General features: G+C 41.4%; 1 protein-coding gene across 4 annotated transcripts in view; it reads left to right on the top strand.

Annotated features, from left to right (window-relative positions):
- Window positions 1–1,005: 1,005 nt before the first annotated feature.
- Window positions 1,006–13,544, top strand: part of USP47 (ubiquitin specific peptidase 47) — a 58,663-nt gene continuing 46,124 nt past the window's right edge. For all 4 annotated transcript variants that reach the window (XM_068398146.1, XM_068398144.1, XM_068398145.1 and 1 more), the window contains exon 1: window positions 1,006–1,181. In XM_068398146.1, the coding sequence (XP_068254247.1) occupies window positions 1,143–1,181 (39 nt within the window). In that variant the 5' untranslated portion in view covers window positions 1,006–1,142. The remainder of the gene's footprint in view (window positions 1,182–13,544) is intronic.

Here is a 13,544-nt window from a genome sequence, read left to right as displayed (position 1 = left end):
ACGATGCCACAGAAATATCCTTGCATTGCATTTGAAAGGGAACTATTAACCCTAAACTTACAGGGAAGGCAGTGCGTGCTTAACTTCACAGTACAACTTCAAAGAACTTTGGGGCAGCAAGAAGAGCACCTGTGTGTTAGCAGGATCAGGCTGCCCTTACTGTTCTAATCCTTCTGTGGTCTCCTAACCCAACAGCTGAGCACTAGCAAGTTACATCCAGATACAAGGAAAAAAAAATGAATGAAACAAACAGAAACCACAGCCCGCATCCCTTGTGTCTGGCAAGGACTCCTCACAAGCAGCGAGCGCAGAAGCTGTGTGTAGGAAAGCAGAGCTCCATGGGGCAGAGGACAGGCTGGCTCCCGTACATCCCATCACCTCAGGACAGAGACCCAGAGCACACTAAGGGCCCGAGCAGTGAGCCCTGCTCTTACGACCAGGGGAAGGCCCCCACGCCCACGGAGGCCCTTGTAAGCTCTCTCCCGCACCTGCAGGCCACGTTCTCTGTATGTGGTGTCTCCTCGCTTACCTAGTGCAACCCAATTTTAATCACTCGCTACTTTCTCCCGTGCACGCTGCAAACCTGGGTGCCCCGCGGCGCGGAGGGGACGCCCCGCACTGCTACAGCCGGGGCGAGGAGACAAATAGGCGGCGGCAGGGCCTTCGCCCGGCCCGCCCTGCCCTAAGGCCAGTACTAGCCGCCGCTCTCTAGGGTAAGGCCATGGTGAGGGTAGAAGCTGGTGACAGCCGAGCGCCATTTACGGCCCCCGAGCGCGGGGCTCGAGGAGGGAACGACGCGGCTCTGCCCTGGCCGCCTGCGGGGATGACACCTGCGTCTCCCCCACCGCTCCTCATATTGAACCAACGACTGCGCACCTCAGCCGGCCGAGCGCGCTAAGGGCCGCCGCGGCGAAGGCGGGCGCGACGGGGCTAGGCTGGCTCTCGCGAGAGCGGCGCTAGTGGCCATTTTGCCCATTGATTGGTGCTGGCGGAGGGGGCGGGGGCCGTGGCTGCCTTCGCCGGCTGGGGCGGTGGCGGAGGAGGAGAAGGAGGAGGATGAGCTTCTGGCGTCCCCCCGCCTCCTGCTGCTGACGACGACGCTCAGTTCAGCCTGCTGCGGGCCCAGCGCCGCGCTACCGGCCATGGTGCCCAGCGAGGAGAACCAGCTCGTCCCCAAAGAGGTGAGGCGGGTTGGGGCGAGGGAGCCTTGGGCCGGGCGTCGTAGCGGGAGGCTGTGGTGGGCTTTGCGGCGTGCGGGAGGCCCGCGGTACCGGAGCCGGCTGAGGGTGGGGGTGGAGGAGGCCCGGCCCGGCCTGGCCTGGCCTGGCCTGGCCTGGCTCGGCTCGGCTTCGCGGACTCCGTGCGAGGCCCGGCGGGAGGGAGGGCCTGTCTTTGTGAGGGGGCCGGGCAGCCCTTGGCCCGCGGGGGGCAGGGCTGGGGGTTAATGGTGGGGTGGCGGGGGCTGAGGCTTTTCCGTGTGAGCTGGTGTGGGGAGGAGGAGGCCGGGGCCGAGCCTGGGCTGCGCAAGGCCCCGGGGGCGGCCGGAGAGTTGCACCTGTCTGTCGCGGCATGCGGGGAGGCCGGCGTGCGTGGCGCTGGGGCCGGGCCGGCGGCGCCTGCGCTCGGCCGCGGGCCGGGCCGCTCCCCGTGTCAGAGGTCTTGTGCGGAGCCCTCCGGGAGGGCAGCCCGCCTCCGGGCTGGGGGGGGAGCGGAGGCCCCGGGTGAGGGCCCCGAGCTGAGGGGGCAGAGCAGAGAGAGAGCAGGCCCCGGCGGCAGGCGAGTCTCTGCGTGCCCGAGGGCGTCCGTCCGCGGTTGGGGGAAAGGGGCCGGCGTGCGAAATGGAAGCCCGGGGGCCACTGCCGAGTTTGTGGGGCGGCTCCGTCCCTCCCCGGCGCCGGCACGAAGCGCTAAAAAAACGGGCCGTAGTGCCTGCGGTGGGTGTCGGAGAAAATGTGGCCCGGCTCAGCAGTGGATTGAGTTTCCTTTATTGTGGGCCCCTCATCCCTTCTTCGCTGTAGGAGGAAGGGAGAAGGGTTGTTTTTGGTCATAGGCTAAAGATAAGAGCCTGCGTGAAGGAGGAAGGCTAAGCCTCTGTCCTGCAGCGATAGGCAAATGACATGTGTCAAGTAAGAGCGATGCTGTTCAGGGGAAGGAGTCTTCGAGTGAGGGTGTGAAATGTTTGGAAACAGTTATTTGTAGAGGAGTATTAGCAGAAACTTTATTTCGTGAGCAGGTACACTTACATATTCAGCCAACTTTTCTGACAGTTTACTATTCTGATAAATTACTCAAACCCTTCCTGTTTGTTTGTTTGGGTTTTTTTTTCCTCAAATGTCAGTGGTTTGTTACGTCTGCCTGTTCCATCGTGTATTCTTATGGGAACCTTTGTGAGGCAAGGACTTCAATTTTGTAGAGTTTAGCAAAATGAGGTGCTGATCCTTAAATGGTATCCTTGAGCAGAACTGTGAAACAAATACCAATACTGAATTTTAGAAACAAATTTTTGTGCATACAGTTGTACAGGTAAGTGCAGGATGTATGTAGGACAAAGGTAACTTTACCTCTTGTTTGCTTTCTTAAAGACCTAAGGTTTAAAGGACTGTGTTAAGCCTTTTTACAGGAAAGAGAAATCTCCAGAAACTTAAAACAAGGGATAGAGTTCTTAAGTATATACTTAAAAAAAAAATCTCAAAAAAATTAGACTGGGGATAGAAGATAGTAGCTAATATACTTAAATATTTCATTTTAAAAACAAACAAACATAGAGATAAAGAGACTGACAGGAGAATCTTTGTAGCATTAGTTGTAGTTAACTGAAACAGACAAGGTGATTAATAAAAGCAGCTAGCTGAGGCTGTTTCTTTAGTTATATGTATTAATAGTATCCCTGTTGGCTTTAAAGTTGCATTCAGAATATATGTATGATTCAGATGTGTATTTTTAACTGACTCATTGGACTAGGATTTTGAATGCACTTTTATCTGTAGGGAGGGGAAGTATGGGTAAAGGAAGATGAATACGTGTTATTATAGATATGGGTATCTTAAACACACAGTGTGAAATCTATAAACTTTGTACATTGATAATGCTAGTGTGAGTTGCTTTTTCTCAGCAAGTTTTCTCAAGTTCTTTATTGTGCCCCTATGCGTTTTGTAAGTAAACGAAACTGAACAGAATATAAGAAAAATCAAATTGAGGAGGAAAACGGATTAACTATTTGTGTTAAGCCCATCTGGTTGTATATATATACATGCATACATATATGTTGTAATAGAAGTTTATCTTCAACTTTTCCAATGTTTTTTAGTATATCCTCATTTTTATTTCAGTGATAGGAAGTTTAGCAAATGTTATGCTACAGCATTCACATTAAGTCCTTCTGAGATTCATTAATAGTCTCATTGCAGAGAACACTGGGTTATGGGTAAACAAGATTCTCCAGGTCTCTGAGTTCTCAACAGCCTTCTCCTAAATATTCCTATTGTGTTGTTATCAGCAGCTGGAGGCAAAGCAGATCGTTTGGAGTTTCAGTTCTGCCCTTCAGGGGTGAATAAAGGATTACAGTTCATGTGTTTTGTCGCTTCTCAATGAGCTGAGTGGTATCGGTTATATAGCTCACTGTCTTGTGCTGTTTCAAAGATTAAACTAGGATGTGAACCAATGTCTGCTAAAGATGAACACACAACCATATTTTTCCTTTGCATTCCAGTGTAAAAGAGCAAGAAGAAATGTAATGTTGGTTGCTTTAGGCTGATCTGGGGAATGGCTAATCATCTAAAGGAGTAGATGAGAAAAGGATTTTGGTTCTTGTCTACAAGCTTACGTGATGATATTGTAGTAGGAGGTACCTATAACATTAAGAGCCTCTGTGTTTTAGGAATGGAAAGATAGGTATTAGGTTGTTTATAAGTCTTAAGTTTGTATGTATATGTGTATGCTAACAGGAGCTCAGATTCCTTTTAAGTATACTGCATGGATTTTTTCATTAGCTTTTGTAAAGAGTAATCGCATGCTTTCATGGATACAAAATACTAGTAGTTTCACTGCTGCACCTAGAATATCTCTTGTTAGTCTCTTACGAAAATTTCTTTTGGATGTTGTGTAGGTTCAGCTGCATCCCTGTACAGGTAGTCAGGGACTTGCTGTTTTCTCTTGCTCATAACTTTGGCATGAAGTTCTTTTTCATTTGGAACAGATGTATTAAAGCAGTTCTAATAACCCAGTGTTGGAATTTCTTTTTATATTAAGATTATTGCCCAAGTTATACAGACATTTAGTAAATTTGTTCTTGCATCCCTACCACTGCCTAATGCTTTCCCAACTGTTCCTGTAATTGTGTGACCAATAATTCCTGATGATGGGGACAATGAGAATCTGTGTTCACTAGGTCTGGGGTTCAGTGTGAACTAGTCCATGTTCCTTTTCCTTCCAATCCTCAATTCCTTTTCTCTCTTCATCTGAAAGTTAAGCAATTCAATTTAGTCTTCTTTTATATCCAATAAAACAGAAGGCATTGAGTAGCATACAGGACATTGCTGCACCCTGGTAGTAGATGCTAAGCATGTTCTTTAAAAATTGCGTTGTTATTAGGTGTCAATTTTTCCCCCATTAGTCTAGTAAAACAGTAACCTTGGGATGGGAGGGGGAATAGTATAAGTAAGATAATAATAAAAATAAGAAGAAAATTGAGCTATTAAAAGGGAAAACAATCCTATGGCTTTCAGTGTTCCTGAGGGGAAAAGTAGACCTGAAACTTAGTTTGGGCAAATCTACCTCAAATAGAAAATAATAAAATATTCTAATCAACACAGTTGATAAGAAAGATGAGAATGTTTGTTTACAGGTAATGTAAGACAACTTACATTAAGACTTTTATTGAAAATCAGGATATATCAGAACTTAGTGAATATTGCCCAGAATTGGTTGGAATATAAAAGGTATGTTCTGCTGTGAGGTTTTTGAAGTGTCTGTGCCACTAATTAAATAAATGCAGTGCAGATATTTTCTCAACATGTTCCAGCATGACCTATCCAAAGTACACTTGTCAGAATAAATATATATATGCTTTGTACTTGCTGCCATTAAATCAAAGAAGGTAGTGTGAGTTCTCTCCCAGCTAACTAATGTGAGTCTTTTCATCCCTACACTAATGAATCCATTTTGATCCTCTGCATTGAACAAATAAAATATGTTTCTTGATGGGTATCGCTCTAAATTCTTCATTAGAAGAGCAGGAATATGATTAAGATGTTTTGCAATTCTGTTTAATAAAGGGATGCTGTTCCTTTCAATGCTGATGACATCCTTGTTCTTTCATTCCTGTGTATGAAGAGGTTCTACAAGTGGTTACAGCTTGTGTAATTTATCAGTTTTTCCTGCTTTCTTTCTTGTGTGCTCCGTTGTAAAACATAAAGGTATGATTGTGACAAATAGAGAAACTGACTACTTCATTGACTGAGCAGATGTTCTGGAAATCAAGTTGAGGAAACAAACAGAAAATCCACACAGAATTCTGCCAAGTTATTTGTTCCTTGCAAACAGACACTTTCTGAATTATTTCAGGTAGTAATTTAGTTTGGTGAATAAGGTGTGAGAATAAAATGCAAGATCTTTCCCTGCTTAGTTCAGCTACTGGGCTTCTCTGTCACGGTGTAGTTCCCATTGCTGTATACATCTGGGTATTTAATCTGTAGTATAAGAAGGATGACCAGGATAATTATCTAATAGCACATTGAGATCATCTGGTTAAAAGTTTTTGCCTAAGAGAGGTATCTACTACCTCCTAGGCAGTACTTGATATGGAATTTCAGTCTTTAAATTCTGCTAGCTAAAGTTATTGTTCGGTAGAATAATCTGACAACTAAATAACATATAACTTTAATTTATGGGGTTTTTTTGCTGCTGTAATACATTTTGCACATCACCACAAACAAGAAATGCGGTTTTCTCTAGTGTTTTTTGTGTCATTAATGATGAAGGTTTCTAAATCAAATGAGTATGGTAGTATAAGTATAATCCATAATTTTTTTGTGCGGATATACACTGTTTCTCAAACTAGTAATGAACTTTTTCCTAACCTGTGAAGTAGTTATCTGGAGGCAGAGAATACCTTATAGATCTGTCAATGTTACATTCTATGCTGTCTTTCCTGAGCTCAGAATTTCAGTATAGAACAAAATTTCTAGTGCATTGTTTGTTGCTGTTTTTAAATAAAGTTCACTAATTCTATGTTCTGTTGTTTTTAAAAACTAAATACCTGTGGATTTAGATCAATGTGGCCTTGCATCATAGTTTTAAAGTATGACTTGTCCTACCATGCAAATACTGATGAAAATCAGTATTATCCAACTTCCTTTTCCTAATACGATGTATTGATACTAATATAAGATTAAAACTTGCAGATGCTTACTGAAGTAGACCTGTACATTGACTTTGTGTTACCTTTGACTTACATGTTTTAGTTCTGTCAGAATTAAACTCGGCTGGGGGGAAGGTATTATTTTAAACCTTTTTCCCAGTACATTACAGTTGATACAATAATGCACTACAATATGTACAGATGTTCGTATATCCAGTCTTTCTGTTGTATTTGAAAATGTATTGGGGTTTATGTAAGAAACTAAGTGTGAAAGTTACGTCTCTAAAGACTGAGTGATTGAGTTACATATACGTATTCAGCCTTTTTATTCAGTTTGAAAAAGTTTTTGATTCCTTTTGTGAAAACTTAAAGGTGATATTTTGCACTTTTTCCCTTTGAGAATTAATATGATGTACCTTCAGGTGAGCTGCCTATTTAGCAGTTTGTAATTGTTCTTGGACAAAATATTCTCAAAAAATGCCACTAGTAACTAAAGAACTGATAACTGAAAATACTAGTAAGTCTTTAAATTTTTTTTTAAACTTCTGATAAAATGATAACCAACTTGATCATAGTTTCAGCCACTGTGAAGTGTGTGGTATTTTCTTTGGTTTTTGCAGTGTTTGGCATGTAATCAGCTTGCACTGGACAAATGGTCTTGCACAGCGTTGGCAGATGAAATAAGTTCTAAAAAGGACATGGTGGCCATGTTCTAAAAAATTAAGGGGTAAAATTGGTAAAAAATCACTTGATTCAATTTAATCTTTGAGATTGTGACCATAGGAAGGATACTTTAGGTGCTTCTGAAGAATGACAACAGATTATTTTTAGATTGGCAGTTCTGTGAATAGCTTATACCTGAACTGCAGCATGATAACCAGTTCTATCTTCTCAACAATCATGTGTGATGAAAGCCTTTTAAGTAACATGAGGAAGTATGCATGAATTCCATAGGATTGGTGAATGCTCTGACTTTGAAGCTGTGTGAGAAATATACTTGATATACTGTGAAAGTTTCCACTGTAAATAATGTCTGAAAACAGATGTAAATAGCATTTTTTGAAGAAGTCTGGCAGAGTACTGCAGGAGCTAGAGGAATGGAAGGCAGATACGTTTCACTGATTTGTATAGGTGTTGTGTTGAGATCAGTAACAATGACTGAAGGAAAAGAAAAAAACAGCAGATAAAACAACTTAAAGTAGTACCTGGTTTTTTATAAATAAAATATTTTCATCAGTTAATATATGGAAAAATATTGCTAGGGAACAAAGAATCTATGCTGACCCACCTTACTATTCAACTTCTCTTTATCCAAGAGCTGGTCCAGCAGCAAGTGGACAGTTCAAAATTAGAGAATTATTAAAAAGTTAAAAAGTACTCCTGTATTCACATCTTTTAATCTCTAAACTGTACAGAAATTTGATTTCTTAGCATACATGTCTGTTGGTGATTTTTGTAGGGAAGTAAACCTTCATTTCAAAATTGTCCAAAAAGAGAAAACTTTTCTTTTATTATTATTTTTTACTTGGACTCTGATTTGTTTTTATGCTAATGTTGCATTTGGAACTCAATCCAGCAGAAAGTCCTTTAGAATATTAGCAGCATAGGAAAATGTTTCAGTAAAGCTCATGGTAGTTCCGTGCTTTAGAGAATGGAGGGCAAGTGTGAAAGCACATCCACTGCTTCTGTGACTCTCCACAGAAGACAAATTATATGATTATAGGTTAATATATAAAAGTGTAATAAATATCTTGTGAAGTTCTTGCATCTTCTTTTTTCAGGTTTTTTTTTTTGAGGGAAAAACAAGGAGCACGGTGATTAAGAAGGTGGAGGCAAGATGCAAACAAAAGGAAGCCATATAAAGATGAGGCTCTCTCACAACTGAATGTAAAGTTCATACCGTAATGAATGTGTAGAGGCTGGCAGATAGTTTGCAAATATATCGTAGAATACCAGGTTGGAAGGGACCTCAAGGATCATCTGATCCAACCTTTCTTGGCAAAAGACAAGATGGTCTAGACAAGATGGCCCAGCACCCTGTCCAGCTGAATCTTAAAAGTGCCCAGTGTTGGGGAATCCACCACTTCCCTGGGGAGATTTTTCCAATGGCTGATTGTTCTCATTGTGAAAAATTTTCCTCTTGTGTCCAATCGGAATCTCCCTTGGAGTAGCTTGTACCTGTTACCCCTCATCTTTTCCTTGTGACTCCTTGTAAAAAGAGAACTTAATTTGCATTTAATTCTCACAATTATTTTAGTCTGGTTACAAAAACCCTTGGAAATGAAACAATTCAGGGTTATAGGATGAAAGAAAATATGATCAGTTGAAATTATAACCTTTAAGAATGAGAGTGAAATACTCAAGATGTCCGGTGGTTAAGAGAAAACCATTTAGATTTTAAAACTCAATCTGTTGCTACTGTGGATATATTCTTTGTTGCCCCTTAATTTCCTTAATTTAATAACAGGAAACTTTGTTAGAGTTCTTGTGTGATCTGTAGGCATGACCAGGAAATATTTGTACTATTTTGTTATTGACATTTGCTACATTTGATTTTTAAGGGAAGTAACTAATCCTGAATCACCTTAATTTACCATATTTAAAAGACCATTAGGAGATAAGCTTAAGACTGGTTCTTCAAGACATTCTTAAGTAACACATATTTAAAGTCTTTTAAAATATGGAACTTAGATGGAAAATAGCCTCGGTAAAACTGAAAAAGAAATGTTTTGATCTCTAGTTCATCTGTCCACAGACATGTACCCCCTGCCATATCCTTTTCTGTAGTCTTTTGAACACCCTGGATACATGTACTTATCTCTGGCTCCATATCAGCTTTTTCTGGTTGTCATTTATATTCTTTTATAAATGCTTTTTACAAATGACCCAGTAATCCACAACAGTAGGAACAAACTCTCAAAGGTAAATGCTAGCCTCATAACATACTCTTTATTTCTGAGGCATAGTGTTATTTTTGGACATGTTTAGAAAGCTGGGAATATTAGACTTTGAAGTGTGTATGTATTATAAAAATAATTTGTCCTTATGTATCCTACAGGGGTGACAGTTAACAGCTGGCATGCGACTCTTTCACTGAGGTAGCAAACACTTTTGTTATTTCAATTAAAATGTTGTTACTAGTGAAGCATTTCTGAGGAGATGGTCCTTGAAAACAACAAATGAATCTGTGATCTACAGGAGGCAGAGAGTAAAACATGTACCCCTTTCTCCAAAAGGAAAAAGATCACGGAGGCCCTGCTACAGGATTTTATTTTGTACCTCTTCACCTCTTTTCTGCATTGGGTCATCCACCATAGGAAAGCATTCTTAGGGTTCCCGTAGCCAGGGCCATTAGACTTAGTATGGCCCAGCCGCCTTCTGTGATCTCCAGCAGTTATCTTGTGTCTACAGCAGGCCGGAAAACAGGGTAAGCATGGGGTGAGGGCAAATGTGATAGGATTGCTGTAGTAATGACACTTTCTGCTCTTCTAGGCCTTTCAAGATTGAAGGGGGAGTTACTCCTCTTGTCCTGTGGGCAGCACTGACATTTACAGTGACTCACACCTAAGGATGGAGGGTGTCCTTTCAGTCTTTCAGGATACCAAAGAAAGTTGCAGTATGTCCAGGTGGTGTTGGTATTTAGTAATTTAAGTACTACTACATATAGTACATGCATTTAAAATACTACTACTACTCTGTGCTGGTACCGGTATATCATTTAGTCCTTTTCCAGGAGAGTTAAAGATTCTGTTGAGAAGCTAGAGGGCTGACTCAGGTTAAAGTTAACCCACTGAAAAAACAACCAGAAATTATTAATTTTAAGAAGGATTAGGTATCTGAGCCTGCTTAATATGTAGCTGCATTTGTACCCGCACAAGAAGGGGGACAGTGGGGAGGTGGAAATAAGCAGGTGGGAGCAAGACTGCTGTGTCTGGCAGCAGTTGCATCTATTCAGGCTTTAACTGCTTGTATAACTGAAATATTCCTGTGTTCAGAGTTTTTAGGCTGCTGTGTATGTGTGAAGTGTTTTTAGTGCACTGTAAATTCATCAGTCTTATGTGTTGAGTTTCAAAAATAAATGGGTGTGTTCATATTATTGTGTAAGGGTATTATAATTATTTTTTAGTTGAAATGGTCTTAATGAGATATCTCATTCAGGCATCAATTTCATTCTTTTAAAGCATATCAAATACTACGAGAGGGAAGTATAGCTGAATGCCATAGATTGAAGTAGAGGGAGACAGTATAACCAAGTACATAATGCTGCAAATGTGTTTAAGTGAAACAGTGAAGCAGTTTGTGTGAACGGAAATAAATGAGAGTTCGCAAGGTTGATATCAGAGTTCAGGCTTTGTAATGGGGGACATAATTGGGCTAGCCTGTCTGTGATTTCTTAAGAGTCTCAAGTTTCTACTGTATGGACAATTTTCTGAAATATTTTGTTAGTTTTTGTTGACCCTCCTTTCCTTGTACTGTCTCTGAAGTCTCTCTGACTGTAATTGCGGGGATGGGGAGGTTGTTTTGGAATCTTTGTGATCCAGCAGAGGTGAATGGATATTAGAAGTTGATAAGCAATGAGGATAAAAACACAAACAAAAAATAAAGCCACACTTCAGTTATGCTAAATCAAAACAATAATTATATCACTTTCAAGATTGTTTTGTTTTGTTTTTTTAAATCACCCTGCTGTATGTTAGCCCTGGTAGGCAGCTAAGTAGCACACAGCTGCTCGCTCACTTCCCACCCCCAGTGGGACAGAGGAAAGGAAGAGTAATAGCAAGAAAACTTGGGGGTCAAGGTAAAATTGTTTAATATGTGAAGGAGAGTGGAAGAAGCGGGGGGGGGAGGGGGGAACCAAACAAGGGAGGCAAAGACAATAACTCAGCATGTCCTATGGCTAGACCAATGCCCAGCCAATTCCCAAGCAAAGATAGAACCTGACTAAACCCCCTCTTTTCCCTTCTGTTGCTGAGCATGGCGTTATATGGCACAGCATATCTCTTTGGTTAGTTTGGGTCATCTGCTTGGTTGTGTCCCCTCCCAGCCTCTTCTGCACCCCCCAGTCTATTCACTGAGGGGGGCAGAGTAAGAATAGGAAAAGGCCTTGACACTGTGCAAACACTGTTCAGTGAGAGCTAAAACATTATTGTGATATCAGCATCTTTTCAGTCACAAATCTAAAATACAGCACCATAGCGGGGGTATCATAGGGGGGCTTTTAGGAAGAAAATTACCTCTACTCCAGCCTGGCTCAGTACACACCCTTTTGGTAGTTTTCCTTCCTATTTTCCAGTCTTGTTCGTAGTCAAGAGGATAGACTGAAAGGGCTTCCCTAATTCTTGTGAATCCTTGATACCTTGTCACGGGGGAAAAAAAAGGGGAGAGGGTGAAGGTTCAATAATTAGGAAAGTGGTCAGAATCAGGGTATATATTCTTGAGTGTGTATGGAATTTTAGACTCAGTGTGAAGTACTGTTTTCCTCACTAGTAAGGGGACAGAAAACATCTGTTTCGTTTCACTAGCTTCAAAGCGTCGTTGTTGGATTTTGCCTGAAGTCCCTTGTGGTATAAAGAAGAATTTGAAGTTGAGGATAAAGTATGTTATTCAGGTACTAACAAACCTGATACCACAAAGTCAGATTCAAAATTAAATGATCGCGTCTAAAGGTTGTTCAGAATTACTTTGCCTCAGGAAATGTTCCAACACAAGATATATCAAGTTAACAGCTCAAAATGATTCTGTTCATTGAGACCTCGTGGGATCAGTGTTTAGAAAAAGTGTATGTAGTTTAGAAAAAGTGTACTATAAAATACTTCTTTGTAAAATAAGTTTTGGTTCAGGCATTTGTAACAGAATTCGAAGTGCAGTGCTCCCTCATTAACTCAGACTTAGCTGCAGTGAGGCACCTGTGTTGAGTAACAGCTCACAATGCTCTGACAGAATGAGTCTAATAAGTGGTCTTTCAAACAGAAGTTGCTGCTTTCCTCTAAAATAAAGCCAAATGTGAGTCTGATTTCTTGTTTCTTCAGTAGATGAGTAGCTACGGCAGTGTACAAAATGATGGAGACCACCTGCTGAATGCTTTGCTCATTCTGAGGACCTGTATCGTCCCTTTTTTTACTTCCCAGGGGAGTGACCTGCTCACCTGGCTGTATCAGTGAAGCTGGCCTTTGAAAAAGAGCTTTGTTGGGCTGGGAAAAGCATTGTGTGTGACTAGCTTGGCTGGGAGGAGAAGGGAGTTGTGGGCTGTCAGGACTCTTTACACTGTGCATTTTGAACTTTGGACTTCAGAGAGAGTTGTTAGAGAGGCGATAGTAACCTAACTCTCTCTGAATATTCTCCCCTTACTTGCTGTATATTTGAAAGATCTTTGACCTTCACATTTTGTGCAGAATGCAGTGCTGTCAGCATGTGTCCAGTGTGGCGTTTAATGGGTTGGACCTCTTGGAATAGGTGAAGGAATTCTTGAAACATGGTTGTGGTTTCTGAAGGAGCTGATTTGATAGCAATTTATTGTTGCTGAAAAAGAGAGTTGAAACAAACCTGTTCAGTTGAACTGTAATTAATGTCTGAATGTTTCTATGCAGTGATACTTTAGAAGTAAAATGTCAAAGTGCAGGCTACTTTTTTGTGACTGAAGCTGCCAAATTTCACTTTATACTTGTAATTGCTGGACTGGAAGTGCGCACCCAATCAGTTACACAAACTTGGAATGTACACCCCAAAGTCTGACCAGCAGTAATGGGATAGGCAGTAGTCACTTGCGTGCATTTCATATGGTTGTCTTAAGTTGCTGAAGCAACATGAAGTTTGAGAATTGCTGTCTTAGGCTTAATCATCCAAGTAATTTTGTGAATGTAAGCATGATGTCTGCCATTGCCACTTGCTACTGATCTCTTTCTTTCCTCTGTATTGCCGTGATTTATGAAAATTATTTCTAGGGTGTGGACATGTAGGAACTTCTCTACTGGTGATCATTTTAAGTCTCAATAGGCCATTAACTTTACTTGGCAGTCAAACTTCACACATCTGTTATTTCAACTCTTGACCTGAAACTTGTGATTTTACTTACTGATTTCATGCTGTCAGTATTTTTGGCTGTTGGAAAGAATTGGAATTTGGAAACGTTGGGTAGAATCTACATGAAGTTTGAGCTTAGCTTTAGATTTCACTTTAAATCTCTGAA

This window comes from Nyctibius grandis, chromosome 4 (assembly GCF_013368605.1).
Source record: "Nyctibius grandis isolate bNycGra1 chromosome 4, bNycGra1.pri, whole genome shotgun sequence".
Taxonomy (NCBI): domain Eukaryota; kingdom Metazoa; phylum Chordata; class Aves; order Nyctibiiformes; family Nyctibiidae; genus Nyctibius; species Nyctibius grandis.
Note: the sequence above shows the minus strand (reverse complement) of the source record. Positions and strands in the feature narration are given on the sequence as shown.